This window comes from Podarcis bocagei, assembly GCF_964188305.1.
Source record: "Podarcis bocagei genome assembly, chromosome: 8".
In the NCBI taxonomy this organism is placed as follows: domain Eukaryota; kingdom Metazoa; phylum Chordata; class Lepidosauria; order Squamata; family Lacertidae; genus Podarcis; species Podarcis bocagei.
Window position 1 is genome coordinate 63,566,801 of NC_138133.1, and position 18,289 is coordinate 63,585,089.

An 18,289-nucleotide genomic window follows, 5' to 3' on the forward strand; every position below is an offset into this window, starting at 1 on the left:
CCTCATGTCTGTCACAGACACATGCTAGTAGCTTATTTGCTTCTCAAGAACCCTATTTATAACCGCTGCATATGTACCCTGTATTGGTGATTGGTTGAGTGTTAGCTGGAATCCTACCTTACATTGTGGAATTTTTGATAAATTTATGGAGAGTGAGTATCAGCTGATATGAGTAGTGATGACTATGTGCGCCGCCAGGTTCATAGGCAGTATGGCTGCTTGGCTACAATAGCAGAAAAGAGCTGTTGCCTTCATGCCCTACTGTGCGACTTCATAGAGGTATCTGTAGGAAACAAGGCCTGATAAACTGTTGGCTGGGTCCAGTACGGTGCTATTTATGGCTGTGGGGCCAGCGGGGAAGGACTTAAGGGTGTTGTCCTGTGCTCTCTCAAGGTTGGCCCTACCATTGGTCAGAGTGAGGCATCCATCTCAGGTGGCAAGGTGTTGTGGGACAGGGAGTAGTGGCAAGTGCCTAAGCTTGCCTGCAGCCCACAAGAGGGCATTGTCCCATCACCAATATCAAAATTTACCTGCCAGTTATCTTGCATATTTGACATTTGTGTGCCATTCTGTCATTTGCCTCAAGCAGCAAAATGTCTCTCTGGCTAGCCTTGGGCTCTCCCATTTTATGAGCTGCAAAACTAAGATCAACAGAAGTAGTAGCTCAGTCCCAGTATAACTGAAAGGGTGCTGGCATTTAAAAACACACACACACTTGAACTACATTATGTGCAACTGGCTGTGTTTTCATTGAATTTGATTACATACTGATTGCAGATGTTCTTCAGTGCAACTCGCTCTTGATTATAAGTAACATTTGCCAGATGTTGTGAAGTTGGAAACCAGGGTGTCGAAACCAAGTGTAGATGCCAGACATTTCAGACAAATTGAAATGCAGCCACTTACCAATTTCAGAAATTAAGCCTTTTATGCTGCTAAGCATTCCATTAATGTTAAGACGATCCTTCTCTGATGGTGTCATGCTACTGCTCTTTGCTGCTCTTAGTTTTGCAGCTCGCCAAAAACGCAATGCCTTTCTCCCTCCATAGAATTATTAAATCAAATCCTATTCATGCAGCTCCTATTCAGATCATTGCCATCTGTGAAGGAACAAGGACAAGTAGGCTAGTTTCTTTTAAAATCGGAATATATCGCCTCCTTGGAAATTTTGAAATAATGAGTAATGCCATAATTTTATCCATTTTGAATCAGGATAGTTTTGTGGCAATTAGAAAGTCACCCTTCCACCTCCAAAACATTGGAGGAAGCACATTGGTGTCTCAATAGGCAGATGATTCAGAAGTCATTTGCCTTTGAACATAGTGAACTCTCTTCTTTCTAATTGCTGGAACAGACATGACATCTGTGTACAAGCAGAAGTAATTTAATCAACAACTGTGGCAGTTTAGTATTAATCTTCCACCCCCAACAGCTTTTAAAATAAATTAATATGGGATATAATCAACCTTCTGTCTGGCCCCTGATAAACTAGATATATAGATTTATTTTTTATTTTTTTTTCAGATGACTTTCACTAAAGGTTCTGTTTCCTTGCAGTTCTTCCTTTGTCCTCCCACTTTCACACCAAGGTTTTAGGCTGGGAGGATGTGATTGGCTAAGGGCATCACTTCCCTAAATGGATCCTGAGTCTGAAAGGCTGAAGGCAGCAACATGGAAGTTCTGTGAAGAAATGTCTTTTATATTCAGAAGCCACTGGGGACCTTTGTGGAATTTTAATATTAAATAAACATCATTAGCATTAGAAGCTTTTAAAATGTGCTTTCTTTTAATGCTATGTTCATTTCTGCTATCTCTATAACCTTGCCAAGAGAGCTAGTTTTTGCACACATTCCTAAAGATTAATTTAAAAAAACAAAACAAAACAAAATCCAATTTACATTTCAAATGTATAGAAGAAATATTTTCTGCCTGGAAATTGAGTCATTCTGAAAAATAAATACCTCAAGTCAGCAACTTCTGCTCGCTTTACTAACGCAATCACAACCTTACTGGGGGGCAGGGGGGCATAAATAAACAAATGAAGGGCCAAGGAAACCCACTGCTCCCCACTCTCCAGTTAATGTTTCACCACCACCACCTGCACAATCAGTAATAATAATAGTAATAACAACTTTATTATTTCTACCCTGCCTATCTGACTGGGTTGCTTCAGCCATTCTGGGTGGCTCCCAACAAAATATTATAAACACAATAAAACCTGAAACATTAAAAACTTCCCTATACAGTGGTATCTTAGTACTTGAACGGCTTGGCTCCCGAACAATCGGCTCCCAAACGCCACAAACCCAGAAGCGACTGTTCCGGGTTGCAAATGTTTTACGGAAGCCGAACGTCCGACTTGGCTTCCGCAGCTTCCAACTGAGTGCAGGAAGCTCCTGCAGCCAATCAGACGCCTTAGTTTTCGAACGGTTTCGGGAGTTGAAAGGGACTCCTAGAGCAGGACTTCTGGGTTGGCGCCATCGCCGAATGGCGGACTCCCTCCGAGCTCCGGAGGGAGTCTGCTCGGCAGGGGCTGGGTCCTACCACGCCGGCGACGCGGGGACCCTTAAAAACCACGGGCACGGAGCCCGTGGACATGGGGACTCGGCTGGTACCGTTAGCGCCCTCCCGACTCGTGAAGGAGCCTTTTTAAAGGCTACGGATCGGGTGCCGGAGCGGCGTGGTGCTGTGAGTCTATCGCTTCCCCTGCCGAGCGCAGCTGCATGCCATTGGTCGGAGAGCGCTGGCTTCTTCCATTGGAAATTCGGACATTTAACAACAACCCGTGAGTAATTGGGTAACCGGGTATAAAAGGAGGAAAAAAAGGAATTTTTTTTCGGATTCGGCACGAGCGGGGGGGATCTAAAAAGGAAGTCAGTCCCCCCCCCCTGATTGTAAACACGCTAAAACAAGGACTGGGAAACCAAGATCGATTCAGAAGTTTATTGCTGACAAAAATGATCAATTCCACGATGGGATATTATAAGAATTGTGCTGGAGGAGAAAAGTCGAGGGCGAGAGGGAAAAGGCAACCCCCCCGGGAACCGGGGCGATTCGGAGAACCTGGTGGAGAGAGACGGAGAATTTGACAGCTGTCAAAGTAGCTGTCAAATCTTGAGAATATAAAGAGGATTTTGTTACAAGTATTTTGCTGGTTAATTTTGTTACAATTGGACATAAATATGGATACAAAATGTCGGGGGGAAAAAAGAAACAACAACTTGACTTTTGGATTAGAGGACACAAAGTTGCTGCAACCCCCCTAGAGGGGTTTCGGGACATTACAAGTGGCGTATGTGGAAAACTATTCCGGGATGTGCACAGGTCTTATCTCCTGGGAAAGCAGCAAAACTGAAATATTATTTTGTCTACAGAGGTGTTCACAATACAATAGAATTTTTCTATAGAAGCAAGGAAAGAACTGGACGTATGTTTTTGTCCCTGAATAACAAACCTCTGTGGAGATACTAGATTTCGGAATAAGAATGGTTTTGCAGCTGAACAAGACAGAAACCTGAGAAAGTAAGAAACAAAAGAGCAAAGGACCAACTACCTCACGGAAAGAACAATGGGAGGAGCAACAAGGACCAAGGAAAATTAAAGGCCTCTACCAGACTGGATTTTTGAAGTTAAACATCATCAAAATAAGCAAATTTAAAGAAAACCGGCAAGATGGACTGAGAAAAATTTGGCTGTGGACTTGAGACCTCCAGGCCAACAACATACAGACTGATGGACATGGGGAATCCAAACCGGGGAAGGGAGGGGGAATTTTAGAATCCAAAGGCTATGTAACCAACTTTTCGAATCTTCTTCTATCTTTTATCTTCTATCTTTCTATATAACTTTGGTATTTTGATTTAACATGTTTTGGGGGGGGGGAAGGGGAATTCGTGGAAGGAAACGGGGTAGATCTTGGGGGAAATTTTTTTTTCTTTTTTCTATTTTGTTAAGGATATTGTAATTTGAATTGGCTAATAGGTATAACATATTAGGTTTGAACTGGGAATGAGAGCTTGTGGAACTAACTTAGGGAAAGGGGAATACAGTTGGGAGGGGGAGGAGGGAGTCCCAGAAAGAAGGTTACGAAAATAAGGGTTTAAAGTGGGTTTTTTAATTTCTTCCTTTTCTTCATCTTTTTTATTCTTTCTATTCTGTTATTATTGGAAATTTTAATAAATACGATAAAAAAAAGAAAAAGAAAGGGACTCCTAGAGCAGATTAAGTTTGAGAACCAAGGTACCACTGTACAGGGCTGCCTTCAGATGTCATTTAAAAGTCATGTAGTTATTTATCTCCCTGACATGCGATGGGAGGGCGTTCTACAGAATGGGTACCACTACCAAAAAGGCCCTCTGCCTGGTCCCCTGTAACCTCACATATTGCAGTGAGGAAACCACCAGAAGGCCCTTGGAGCTGGACCTCAGGATCCAGGCTGGACGATGGGTTTTCCTCGCTTAGTGAGTGCCAAAGCCCTCACACTAACTTCCCCAAACCCAACCCTGGCCTCTGGGAAGGAGGTGGGGGGGGGCTCTGGGAGCATCCCAGAGATCAGTAAGGAAGGCACCTTCCCACTTACCAGGGTCTGAGAAGATTGCAGAAGGGCCTATGGAAGCTCCTAGGAAGCAAATGGCAATTTGGGTTTTCTCTGTTTGCACCAATTTATCACTAAAGAGCAGGTTTTCTTTGGAAAAGGAGCAAGGCAAGGGGGCGACTGCTCAGACATTTGCCTAGAAAGTGCAGGTCAAGAAGAAAACCTCTCAGACTTGAACTTTCTAGGCAAGGGACAAGTGGAAGTGTGTGTAAGTCCATATTTAAAAGTGTTGTATATGTTATGATGCTCTCTTATGTACAAGAAACAGCAAACACCTTGAAAAATGTACCTTCTGTTTAACAAGCAAAAGCAAATTTCAGCCAGTATATTATATTTTATAGGGTCATATCCCGATCTGATTTTTGCCAAACTGAAACCATTTCAGGTGACTAATTGTTAAGTGACTTAATATGCACATTGAAATATGTTACAGGTAGGTAGCCGTGTTGGCCTGCCGTAGTCGAAACAAAATAAAAAAAAAAATTCTTCCAGTAGCACCTTAGAGACCAACTAAGTTTGTTATTAGTATGAGCTTTTTTGTACATGCACACTTCTTCAGATACATTGAAATATGTATGTTAAATGCTGTCACTGCCATGTTACAAAGTTGTGTTTTAAAACAGTTCAGTCAAGGAAAGAGCCATCTCCCAAGCCATCTTCTCTTCATCATAAAACATTAAAGGGATTACTAGCAGCCACTGCTGTCTTCATATCAGGCATGCAGGGAAAGTGATCTCTATGTGGCGATGGCCAAACCACCCCATGACATTGCCTGACACTGCATGCATACAACCAGGCAGCCTGCAGACCACAACATAGTCCCCAGCGTACGGTATCTTTGTGCTGTGGGCAGGAGGACAGAGCGGTAATGAGCTTTCTTGCCAAGCACGGTGTTGGAAAAGTTTTGGAAAAGCTTCAAAAATCACCAAAGTCTTCAAAAACCTCAAAAAAGGCTACCACACCACATGCTATGAGTTGCTCCTCGAAGTCAAGTCGCAACTGTATTAACGGTTTTAAGAAAAAGGAAACAAACTTGCAAGACATTTCCGTCTTGTGAAGCAAGCCCATAGGGAAATTCGTCTTGCGAAGCAACTAAAAAAACGGAAAACCCTTTCGTCTAGCGAGTTTTTCGTCTTGCGAGGCATTCGTCTTGCGAGGTACCACTGTAATAGAAAACAGAATTTAAAATGTGAGATTGTTATGCAGTAAAACAAAGGAAATGATCTAGCAATCCCTATGTATGAGCTTTGTGAAAGACATTTCGATCAAGCGGAATTTCGGCTTTGCACTGTCTGCATTAAAAAAAGGAAGCCCTGTGGTCCACCAATGTGTATTCTGCTATATATTTTAGAAAGTTGCTTATCTGTTCATTGTGCATTTGGCTGCCTATAAATATACCGTAACCAAATTTTGCATGATGGTTCCTGACATCAAGGAGACGGTTTTCTTCTATGTTTGGATCCAGTTGAATGCTGTTTTGAATCAAGATGGCAGATTGAGTCTTTCAAAATTGTACTGATTTTAACCACTGATCTCAAACCTGCAGTGATTTTTGTTTTGTTACTTAGAATTCCTGAGCAACAGTGGGTATGAGGCTGCTAGTTAATTTATATGGCAAGAATGTTAATTCATAAAGTTCAGACATAACCAAGCCCTGCTTACCTTGTGTCTGCCTGAAAATATAGCCTCATACTTTGAGCACTGTAGCCCTGGAAAGCATGGTCAGATTCAAAACACATCCAGCTTTTCTGGATTCAGACTATTGAAATATGAGGGTCCCCAGCCCCCCACTCATACTGGCAGCCATTGTCCTCTTGTGCCCATCATCTGCTGTTTCTTTCTCATAGAAAGCAATAATCCAATTCTCCCTGTTTTCTGGTACTGATCTCCAGTACTTCAGTATCCCTGTTTTGCCTTTGGGGGAGATTCCAGGATAACTTTTTAATAATTCTGTTATATACATACATGGAATTAAGCTACAGTGGGATTACACCTGAGTAACCAGGCATAGGATTGCATTATGCATGCTGCTGGGAATGTGTTCGAGTTGTAGCATGAAGTTCAGCCAGACTTGTGAGATGAAACTTCCTATTAAACCATTCTTAAGTCTTGCAAAAGAAAAATGTTTTGGCCTGTATATCAAAACAGCTGCTTCAGAACCCAGTGCAGAACAGACAGAGCCAGTGTGGTGTAGTGGTTAAGAGCGGTAGTCATGTAATCTGGGTAACCAGGTTCGCGTCTCCGCTCCTCCACATGCAGCTGCTGGGTGACCTTGGGCCAGTCACACTTCTTTGAAGTCTCTCAGCCCCACTCACCTCACAGAGTGTTTGTTGTGGGGGAGGAAGGGAAAGGAGAATGTTAGCCGCTTTGAGACTCCTGAAGGGGAGTGAAAGGCGGGATATCAAATCCAAACTCTTCTTCTCTTCTTCTTCTTCTTCAGACTCTTGAGTAAATTAATACAGTGTAAATGCATTTGTAGTGCAAAACAACACAGCAGTTGGAAAAGAGCCTTTCCATTAGTGTTCAGGAGTGGGTGCATGTAGGTCGGTGCTCAGTGATTTTTGGAAGAAGAATTGAGGTGTTATAAATCCTCAAGGGTGTCCTTGTTTTCATGTGCAGAATGTTGGAAAATACTCCTTCACCTTGACCCAGATTTGTTGTTCTAAACGCTATTGCAGACCTGAATTGGTGCTGAGTTGAACTGTGTTATGATGTATAAAATCGTTATGGCAAGGAAGGCTCATTCTCTCTCTCTCTCTCTCTCTCTCTCTCTCTCTCTCTCTCTCTCACACACACACACACACACACACACACACACACACATACAAACAGTCACCCCAGTCAGGATGACTTTCTAAACAAAGTACAGTGGTACGTTGGGTTACATACGCTTCAGGTTACAGACTCCGCTAACCCAGAAATATTACCTCGGGTTAAGAACTTTGCTTCAGGATGAGAACAGAAATTGTGCAGCGGTGGCGCAGCAGCAGCAGGAGGCCCCATTAGCTAAAGTGGTGCTTCAGGTTAAGAACAGTTGCAGGTTAAGTACGGACCTCTGGAACGAATTAAGTTCTTAACCTGAGGTACCACTGTATAGCAGGTCCATGGAAATGTGCCCATAATAGCTCATGTGCTACTGCTTCAGGCATTAAGTTTCCTCTTTCATGCACATGTTTCTTATTGTGCTGTAGAAGATATCCTGCTCATAGATGGCACTGTACAAATGTAATTGATTTTTTTTAACAACTGTGTAAACCCAAATAAGCTGTAGAGAAAAAAAATACTAACAATCTGTTATAGCCAGCTTAATGATTAGTTTAAATGTCTCAGAGTAGTATATAGATGCATTATTCCCCAGTCCTAGTACCATTCAGCAGCCAGCCACCCTACTTTACCATTGCCATTTTGCTCAGTCTCTGCATATTTCTGAGACACTTAGCTGAGGACCATACGCTTTGCATGCAGAAGATATAGGTTCAGATCTTTGTATCTTCAGTGGAACGAATCAGGCTGCAGGTGATGGAAAAGATTCCTCCATTAAATCCTGGAGTGCAGTTGCCTGATACATGCATTTGAACTTCCTGTATTCCATTTTCCATGAAGCTGCTGTGTTGCAGGTGGCTCAGCACAATGTCTTTTGATACTGAAAAGTCTGCTTTCTGATCACTTGACCACTAGGCCACATTATAAAGAATATATGCAAGTCCCTTGTAATTTAAGGATTGGATTGGGGATAAGGGGTCACCAGCAGAAGTTGATGGAAGGCACTCCACACCACCAAGGCCACCTGAGCCTCAAGTGATGGCAGTGGATTCAGAAGTACCCCTTGGCTGGATACCTTCTCCTTTGGAGGGAGTGTAACCCCATCAAGAGCCATCCATCCAGTCTAGTGCCCCAGTCCTAACTGGATTGAGCTTTAGCTTGTTGGCTCTCATCCAGTCCATTACTGAGGCAAGACAATGGTCCAGCACATCCACTCCCATACCTGCAGGCGAAAATGAGAAGTAGAGCTTCTCAATTACCAACATCCTTGTGGTGTAGTAATTCAGAGCCAAAATTGTTTCATTTCCAGAGACCTCCATGCTACTTGGTTGTTTGTGTGAAATGGGCCAAAGAATTACTACCAAAAATAATCCTTTGGGATTTCACCACTTGTTCATTTTTCCACTTGAGAAATGAGTGTGTAGAATAGCATCTCAGATTTAAGCCTCAGTTGAGCAATGGTGGTGATAAGATCTAAAATATGACCACAATGAAGCAGAGCAGAGCAGTAACATAACTCTTAACTGTACCCTGTAATAAATGTTATGTACTTAATTGCTATATAAATGGCCTCTTCCTCACCAAAGTCATTTTTCAGTATTAGGAAATGTGTGTGTGAATGCAGTAGTTTCTGGCCAATAGAAAAGCCATGTGGTTGGCTTGAAAATACATTGCTGACCTCTAGTTACACTAGTGGCCAAAATTGTGGAAACCTTTTGGAGAAAGTGTATTTCCCAAGTTTGATGGCTCATAACACCACTTTTTTTCAGAGTAATGCCATAAAATTATATATCAATGGAAAGATAATTTAATGAAGTATGTAATGCACAAAGTTTGTTCAGTTATCTGTATTCTATCAAAAGCTATAGCCAAATAACGAGAAAAAGGAGTGTTTAGGGAGCCAATCAGGTGTCATCTTGTTTTGGCAATGATGGCTCATAATAACACTTTTTTGGAGTAATACCATAAATCATACATCAATGGAAAGATAATTTAATGAAGAATGTAATGCAATAACTTTTATGAAGGATGATTTATTACAACATAAATAAAGAGGACATTTGCCAGTGTGTTATATGATTGCTATCAAGTTTGTTGGTTTTTTGTTTTTTGTTTTTTTTTTGTTCTTCATTTAGTGAGCTTGTAAAACATAATAAAATTAAAGAAATGGTGCAAAGAGTTGACATCACCCAGAAAGTGATGTAAAATAGTACTATTAAGTGAACAAGGCTAAAGTTATGAAGAAATTAAAAGAAAAAAAATGGTGGAAACTTAACCAAAGATGGCATTTCTAAATTTTTGAAGAGGTATAAGGAGACCTAGTCACTACAAAATCAGACTAGTAAAGGCAGGAAAAGGTGCACAACAGCAAGTGATGATAGAAGAATTGAGAGACTATGCCTACATGACAGAAGAAAATCATCTGGGTGTATACAAGATGACATTGTGCAATGTAATGTGAAGCTGAGTGCAAGGACTGTTTGGCACAGACTACAGGAATATGGTCTAAATGCTAGAATTCCAAGGAAAAAGCCATTGTTATATCTCAAACAAAGGTTGAAAAGATTAAACTGGGCTAAAACCTATGTTAACTGGACAGTGGAACAATGGGACAGTGTTATTTGGAGTGATGAGACCCAAGTCTCCTTGCTTGAAAGTGATGGCATGAAATACATAAGGAGAAGAATCGGAGAAGATTTACATCCTACTTGTATTACACCTACTGTGAAACACCCAGTTAGTGTTATGATCTAGGGTTCTATGACAGCAAAAGGTGTGGGCAGAATTTGTGTTATTAATGGGAATGTAAATGCCCCAAAATACATAGCCCAGACCTTAACCCAATCGAAAATCTATAGAGCCAACTAAAGAAACTTGTTAGTCAGAAACAATCCAGCAATAAAACTCAATTAATAGAGGCAATAATTCAATCTTGCTTCATATTATTACAGCTGCAGAACTAAAAAACTTGGTTTACTGCATGGGAAGGCTAAAGGTTACCCAACTAAGTATTAACTGACATAGTAAGAATTTCTGTATAGCTCATTTTTCCAATGTGTTTCACATTTCTTCTTTATGACTGCTGTTGTAATGGCTTCATATAAGCTATTCCATTACACTCTTCATTAAATTATATTTCCATTGTTATATAATTTTATGGTATTACTCAAAAAAGTGGTATTTTGAGCCATCATTGCTAAAAACAGATGATACCTGATTGGCTCTCTAAACACACCTTTTTCTGGTTATTTGGCTATAACTTTTGATAGAATACAGATAATTCAACAAGCTTTGTTGCATTACATTCTTCATTAAATTATCATTCTGTTGATATATAATTTTATGGTATTACTTCAAAAGAAAGTGGTGTTAAGAGCCATCAAACCTCGGAAATACACTTTCTCTAAAAGGTTTCCACAATTTTGGCCACTAGTTTAAATGGCAGGCAACTTACTTGCATGTATATTTGGATACACACAGGACATATAAAAATATTTTAAGTGATAATTATATGCATACTAATCTGGTAATAAGCCATATTAAAAACAACAAGGCTGACTTCTGAGTAGACATGCATGAGATTGCTCTGTAGTATTGAGGGGAGCTTAACAGAAATTACAGAATACTGTAATCGAAAACTTTTTATTCTAACTTCTAAAAATTATATATATGCCAAAGACGTGAATGAAATTTTCAGGCATAATAGCCCCTCCAGAATGGATAAAACCTGCCAAATTACAAATGAATAGCTTTAGGACCATTTAAAGTTTTTTGTTTGTTTGTTTTGTTGTTCTTTTTAAAGGAACAATCTTTAATGTTTTGATATGGCGGCAGAATTGGATGAAATTTGCAGGCAATGTTGCCTCTTCTGAGTGATGAATCCTGCCAAGTTTCAAGAGGACAGCTTCAGTGGTTTTCCTGCAAAAACAATTGTTACAGGGGGGTTTTTGGAGGAGGGGGATGAAAAAAGGAGAAGAAACAGCTTAATATTCCCTAGTGTTTTGTGGACAATTGCTATGACAATTGCAGACATGAGATAAGTGTGTGTCCTACTGTAAAAACTTAAGAGCTCATATCCAAAATATTCAGAAGCAGTTTCCAAATGATAGGATATGCTCAGGAATGTTAGGATAGTAGTTTATGAAATAGTGATTGTTTTATTAATTGCAGTACAGTATGTGATGTCTTAGGCAGTTTCATAAGAAAAACAGCGTAAACCTCAGTTCCAATTATTCATGCCAACTACTGAATCTCATCAATTTCATTGTCGCAACACAAAGAATTCAAACCATTCTATCTCCAGGATCTAACCACATAATTACAGAGGCAGCCTTGATGGATAGATAAGAACCTACTGTGTCATTGATGAGAATTAGCTGCTGGTCCTGTTTCTACTACTACTACTACTACTAACAACAAAACAACAACAAAAATTTACCCTTCTGAGCTATTCTGCAAAGAAGAAATTTCTAGCTCCTAATGGAAATATATTGATTGCACTAAGCAGCTGTATTCAACCTGCTCTGGACTTCTTGCAATGATCTACAGTATTTAACAGGCTGGAAAAGATAATGTACGCTGATTGACAGGAGCCAGATAAAAGCAGGCAAGCTTTTCATCATCGTGAAGATTTGCTCCTCAGCTGGCCTTGGCTGTTCATTTCATTGACACACAGTAGTGTTTTAGTCTCTTATTTTGCATGATGGAAAGATGGTTATTTAATAAGCCACTGACTGAACTTTCATGTTTAAATCAGTGAATATTGGCAAAGTGCTAAATTTGAGAAGGCTTGATTTATGAGTGTATTTTAAATTCATAAAAATGTAGGGTTTAAAATTGGTTTCTGATAATGTTCACTGGACCTTTCTAATGGTCAGTCATCATTAACTATATACTCCTCATGATTTAGATTCAATTAGTTGTTGGTGGTGTTGTTAAACTTCATACCTAACTAGAGATGAATATATACCACTAAACATAAATCTTTGTTGTCTTGTTTTAAGGGCTGAAGTCAAGCGAGCCAACCATGACCGGCAAAACACAGACCAGTAATGTCACCAATAAGAATGACCCCAAATCCATCAACTCAAGAGTCTTCATTGGCAACCTCAACACAGCCATTGTCAAAAAGAGTGACATAGAGGCGATCTTTGCAAAGTATGGAAAAATAGTTGGCTGCTCGGTGCACAAAGGTTATGCATTTGTACAGTATATGAGTGAGAGGCACGCGAGGGCTGCTGTGGCAGGAGAGAATGCCAGGATCATTGCGGGGCAACCTCTTGGTGAGTATCTGCATGCCATCCTATGTGTTCTGTCATTTATGCTTTTACTTTTCCTTGTAAAACCCATTTCCCTATAGCTATATGTACTTGGGGGTTGTGTCCGTTTGAATGAAAACAACTGACATATTTACTCTTCTCCTTTGTTTTGGCTTGTACCTCATTCTTGTGGCAACCATAATTTAGAAATGCTTAGAATCCACGAATGGACAAGACAGTGTACATCTGGGCTTGGCAACCTTTTTGGTCCCATGAGCAGTTTTGTAAACCAGACAAACTGCACATTTTCACACCACAGTTAAGCACCACATGCACCACCATCTATTGGCTACAACAGATTTTTTTTTAAAAAAATCTAATTCATGAGGGTGCAAGAGAAGGCCTTCATGGGTGTATGTGCACCCGTAGGTGCCACATTGGTGATTCCTGGTTGGCATAGATAATGAGTTATGGGCTGGGCAATATCCAGTTTTCAACATTGCAATTTATCAACAGGTAAACATTGTACTGATATATCACAATGTCTGAAATAAGGATGGAGCTATGTAGAGGCATTATTTTTGCATAGGACACACACACACACACACACACACACACACACACAAGATTTGCAATATATTGCCAGATCAAAAATTATGAAACCGATAGCACAATATGGACTTCAAACCAGTTTTTAGATTTGTTGCATCTTCTAACTTTATAATTCACAACTTGGAGACTAAAGTATATAAATAGTTCAAATAAATGCACATAAGGCATTCAGTAAGCTGCATTAATTGACCCCTTACTTAAATCACCCAATAAATAATATTCCGGTTTCTGTGTGGCAAACAATGAGTGAGGATTTTTGGGGGGGCGGGGGTACGCATTTACTGTGTGTATATGTCAAAGACAAACTATGTATGAAGTGCAGATTTATGTTGTGTTTTTAAAGAAAAAGCAGCTTTGGGAGGTTGTGATTTTGAGCAAGAAAATGAAAATGAAGGATGGGAATGCTACTTAACAGAGAACCAGCTAGTTACAGGTACACCAGCTGCTACACATACACACACCACAGGAGAGAAAAAAAACCAACAACCACATAGGATTCAATTTAGTGAAGACACACTTCTCCTCAGGTATGAAAGTCGTCAAAATTATCTGTAAGGAAAGTATTTCAAAACACAGTAAATAATTTTATTCTATTCACATGACATCCCCAGCTCACACAGATGGCACCCTAATGAACCTCAGTGTACATTACAACCCCAACAACTATTTCCAACTTCTCAGTATACCTTTCTGTGGGTGAGCCTTTTTCTAATCTGTTCAAATTCTTCAAAGTTGCTGGCATGAGATATTTTAGGATTTTGGGTGGGGAGGATGGCTTAGATAGCACATGATAATATGCAAGACAAAATAATGAGGTAAAATGAAATGCGGTTGTTAAGAACTTAGTTCAGAAAGCCTTATCCTGTCTGGTGACCCATAAAATTCATCCAAGAATTGTGAAGCACTGTTAGCATTAGTATGTTGGTTTGCTACCCAGAAGCCACAAATTTCACTGAATGGCTTTCACAGCATTTTTCTACTGATGTATCACAACTTGTTTATATATACCTCTCATTTTTAGCTTTAAAATTACATAGGAAGGAGCATACAATGCCACCTTATACTGAGTCCATTGGTCCATGTAGCTCAGAAAATAAATTGGAGAAAACTACAAGCTAATGTGTGCAGTTAGATTAAGAATAGGCACTTGTTCAGACCTGATTTTAGGCATGACCTCACTGGCAACCTCTGTCTTGCTGCTCTCATCTGTAATATGGAGGTGATAATAATAATGCTAGTCTACCGTACCATATAGTTGCTGGACAGCCTTCTTCCCTATCAATCTGCCTGTCCATTAAGATAGGCATCTGAGGCCTCCTTTCTCTGGGTGCTCCCTCTCTCTTAAGTTCAGTAGGTGATGCCTGGAGAGAGCCTTTCCTGTGGTGGCTCCCCACTTTTGGAAAATTCTCTCTCTCACACACACCCCAAGACTCACCTAGAGACCTCATTACTATCATTTAGGCACCAGAGAAACATTTTTTTAAAAAAACAAAACCTCCCAGGCTTTTATTAATTGTTAATGTAAGCATTATTTAACGCAGAGCAGCTGTTTTAATTTGCTGCAATAGTTTGCATGTTTCATTCTATCAGTAGTAGCTTATAATTTTTTTACTTTTGGTTTCTCACTATCTTCTAAGTGCTCTGGGAACATAAATCTGTGATGAGAATGTGAGATATGAATTATGCAAATAAATAAATACAGGGATGTTTCTGGGACTAAACTTATGTGAGTGAAAAGTGTAGAGTGCCTGTTAAAAACAATATGTGAGTAGTAAGTATTAAGAATTACTATTACCATGAGAAAATACAGATTAATTAAGGGTGAATACTAACAACATCACACAGAGAACCCAGGCAGCGAGGAAAAATTTACCACGTATCTGTATCCAGCTGAGAGGTGTTAGAATTTCCCTCAATGGGTGGACACAGCAGAGAACTGGCTCTTCCCACAATGATATATATACTGTGTTTTAAATTAATGCTTTGCAAGTGACCATCTATGTTCATCCAGGGCCTGACAGATATCTTTATTTATAGTTACATTGATTGGACTTTTGTTATTGGGATATCAGAATTGTGCTGGCCACCACAACAGGTTCACAGCTCCAGCCAGTGAATCAGTTTTATTTACAGCTGCAGTTGCTGGCGGTTTTGCAGCTAAATTCTCATCATGTTCCTGCCAAGTTTGCTTGGTTTGCAAGTAACCTTCTTTGCTGCCATAATCCAAGACCCTGCTCTCTCCCCCTCTCTCTCTCTCTCCCTGTCCCTGAATCAATGGCATAAGTGTGCTTGTGCAGCATTAATTGACCCTTCCATGGGGGCAGGCAGCAGCTGCTTATGAAGGACTGCTAAGAGTTCCTAATTCAATAGGCTGCTGCCTGAGTGGAGAGCCATAAGGATGACCCATGAGAGTTTAAGGCCTCACTATGTGTATTAAAGGATGTGAGCCAACATTTACTTGAAAGGTAATGTAGTAGATAGGTAGCCGTGTTGGTCTGCCATAGTCAAAATAAAAATAAAAAATAAAAAAAAATACTTAAAACCATGGAAAGACCTGGGCTGAACAAAGACATTGGATTCTTATCTCACTATACATGACTAAACCATTTCTCACCTTCTCACCCCTTGCCTTTTCCTGTAAGACCTATTACAGTCGTTAAGAGTCGTCAACAGGCTCTCTCAGCTATCCGCCTATCTCCCATTCCCACCACCCTTCTGAGTAACACCCCTCCCCACCTTCTCACTATATAGAAGGATCTGGCAACTTCTGTTTCAGTGTATCTGAAGAAGTGTGCATGCACACGAAAGCTCATACCAAGAACTAACTTAGTTGGTCTTTAAGGTGCTACTGGAAGGAATTTTTTTTATTTTGAAAGGTAATGACTCCTAAAGCAATGACTGCACCTTGCAATTAATTGTTCTTGTAGCTGTCATATTTTTACAGTGGCTTTTGAGAGACAAACATAATTTTCAAGGTAATTTTCAAACAAAAGGCACGCAAAGAATCTCTTGAAGACCACGGTATGCCTGAATGGCTAAGTGGTGTAGCCAACATCATGTGGAGCAACGGATCCCTAACCTAAACACATTATTTTGAAGTGGTTCTACTGATTTCACTCTGTTTCGCATTTCAGTGGCATTTGTCTTGATCCGAAAAGCTGTTTTCATTGTGACGTTTTTCCACTGTTTCCACCTCTCTTGTGTGCAATCTGGCCTATTTTATTCAAAATATCTACTTTCCTCCATTAAAGTGACTGACATGGCCTTGGGTGCTGTTTCCTTAGTTGTGCCCATCAGAGCACCTGCACCCATTAAAAGGTAAAGGTAAAGGGACCCCTGACCAGGCGTGTCTGACTCTGGGGTTGCAGCGCTCATCTTGCTTTACTGGCCGAGGGAGCCGGCGTACAGCTTCCGGGTCATGTGGCCAGCATGACTAAGCCACTTCTGGCGAACCAGAGCAGTGCACGGAAACGCCGTTTACCTTCCCGCCGGAGCGGTACCTATTTATCTACTTGCACTTTGACGTGCTTTCAAACTGCTTGGTTGGCAGGAGCAGGGACCGGAGCTCACCCCATCGCGGGGATTCAAACCGCCGACTTTCTGATCGGCAAGTCCTAGGCTCTGTGGTTTAACCCACAGCGCCACCCGCGTCCCTTTTAGACACTACTGAATTGTAACAAATATTTTCAGAATGATTTAGGGTGTAAGTTAACATTATGTGATTACATGGTTTAATGATAAGGGGACAGCGTGACTAATAGAATTTATTTTAGTGGTTAATTTCTCGTTTCTTATTATGCATAAGGGAGGCATGTCTGCTTTTTAGAGGTACTAGACAAGGCATTGAAATAGGTTGCCTGTAGGGTTTGGTTCATCTCCTGACCCCACAACTTTTTTTCTGTTGTAAATCCACTTGTAGCCAATTCCACTGATGCAAGATCACACGATAATCTAGAAGTTAACACGAGTACATTGTAAGGTCTAACTTTTTGCAGGAATATTTTAAAGCTACTAAATATATTCATAATTCCCTGTTAAAAGAAACAAAAAAGCTAAGAAATCCAACACAGAGAAACATTCAAGTCCTTGGAATAAATAACAAAGGACTTACTACAGTTTCTTTGGCTGATGTCCTTTAAAGCTAATAAATTAGTTCCACGGTGGCTTTCATCCTGTTTTATCTCTGTAAGTATTATTCACGTTCGCCTGCCTTCAGGTCCAAATTAGACACAGTCTCCAAGTACCTAGTGAGCACAGAATGACATATGGCCTCAGGTAAAATGGTGGTTACAGATAATTATTTTGGACAACGCACTCTATTGCACAACCTCTTGGGAAGTACAGGAGCCCTGCAGGAGCTTTCTAAATCATGACAGGCCTAGAAAACATACAATGTGTGGGGCAGGCAATAAAGAATACTTTTAGTAAGAGTTCAACATATACCTGATGTGGCAGTAGAGCCATTCCCCCCTTTTCACATCTTATGCTCCGGCCCCAAACACTTCTTTTTAGTGTCTCCAGCTTGCAGTGGTGTATGGAAGAAAAACATTACAATCCTGTTTGCAGACCCTGTAATCTCTAGGGTGAATCAATTCATCACTACAGTTTTGAATCTCTAGACAGCACTAGTCGTGTCACATGTTTGTGACAGTTGCTTTCTCATTTCTGAAAGAGAGGAAGATCCACAGTGCATAATTGGTTCCTAGCAAGACTAGCAAATAAGTTGAATATTCAAGGTTATTTTTAAGTAGCCTATTTATGCAGACTAAAAAGCCCAAAACTTTAGTGGTCTTTATGAGCCCATTTAACCCAGCAGTTGATAATCTAATGAATTATCAATTATTTTACAAGCTGCCCTATCCAGAAGCATTGAGGTCACATGACAACTTGTAAACAAAACAACGATAAAATGTAGAATCCAAAGCAGTTCATAGAGTTGGCACCTATGATACACACTGGGCTGCAGTCTTATCAACAGCCACAAGCTATTCCATGAATGATTGTCTGGGACCTACCAGGTGTCTGAACCAGGCCACAATATAACAAGAGAGAATTTACTGTG

The 18,289-nt window shown here is 40.4% G+C and overlaps 1 protein-coding gene and 1 long non-coding RNA gene across 6 annotated transcripts in view; one reads left to right on the forward strand and one right to left on the reverse strand.

Moving 5' to 3' along the window:
* The window catches only part of RALYL (RALY RNA binding protein like), a 257,854-nt gene that overhangs the window by 116,722 nt on the left and 122,843 nt on the right, over window positions 1–18,289 (forward strand). For all 5 annotated transcript variants that reach the window (XM_081205063.1, XM_081205060.1, XM_081205061.1 and 2 more), the window contains one exon: window positions 12,361–12,639. In XM_081205063.1, coding sequence (XP_081061189.1) covers window positions 12,384–12,639 — 256 coding nt within the window. In that variant the 5' untranslated portion in view covers window positions 12,361–12,383. Of the gene's footprint in view, window positions 1–12,360; window positions 12,640–18,289 lie in introns of those variants that run through there.
* The window catches only part of LOC308593167, a 39,363-nt gene continuing 34,541 nt past the window's right edge, over window positions 13,468–18,289 (reverse strand). The window contains exons 2-3 of the long non-coding RNA XR_014010805.1: window positions 17,339–17,471; window positions 13,468–13,776 (exon numbers count right to left, since the gene is read on the reverse strand). This is a non-coding gene — a long non-coding RNA (uncharacterized lncRNA). The remainder of the gene's footprint in view (window positions 13,777–17,338; window positions 17,472–18,289) is intronic.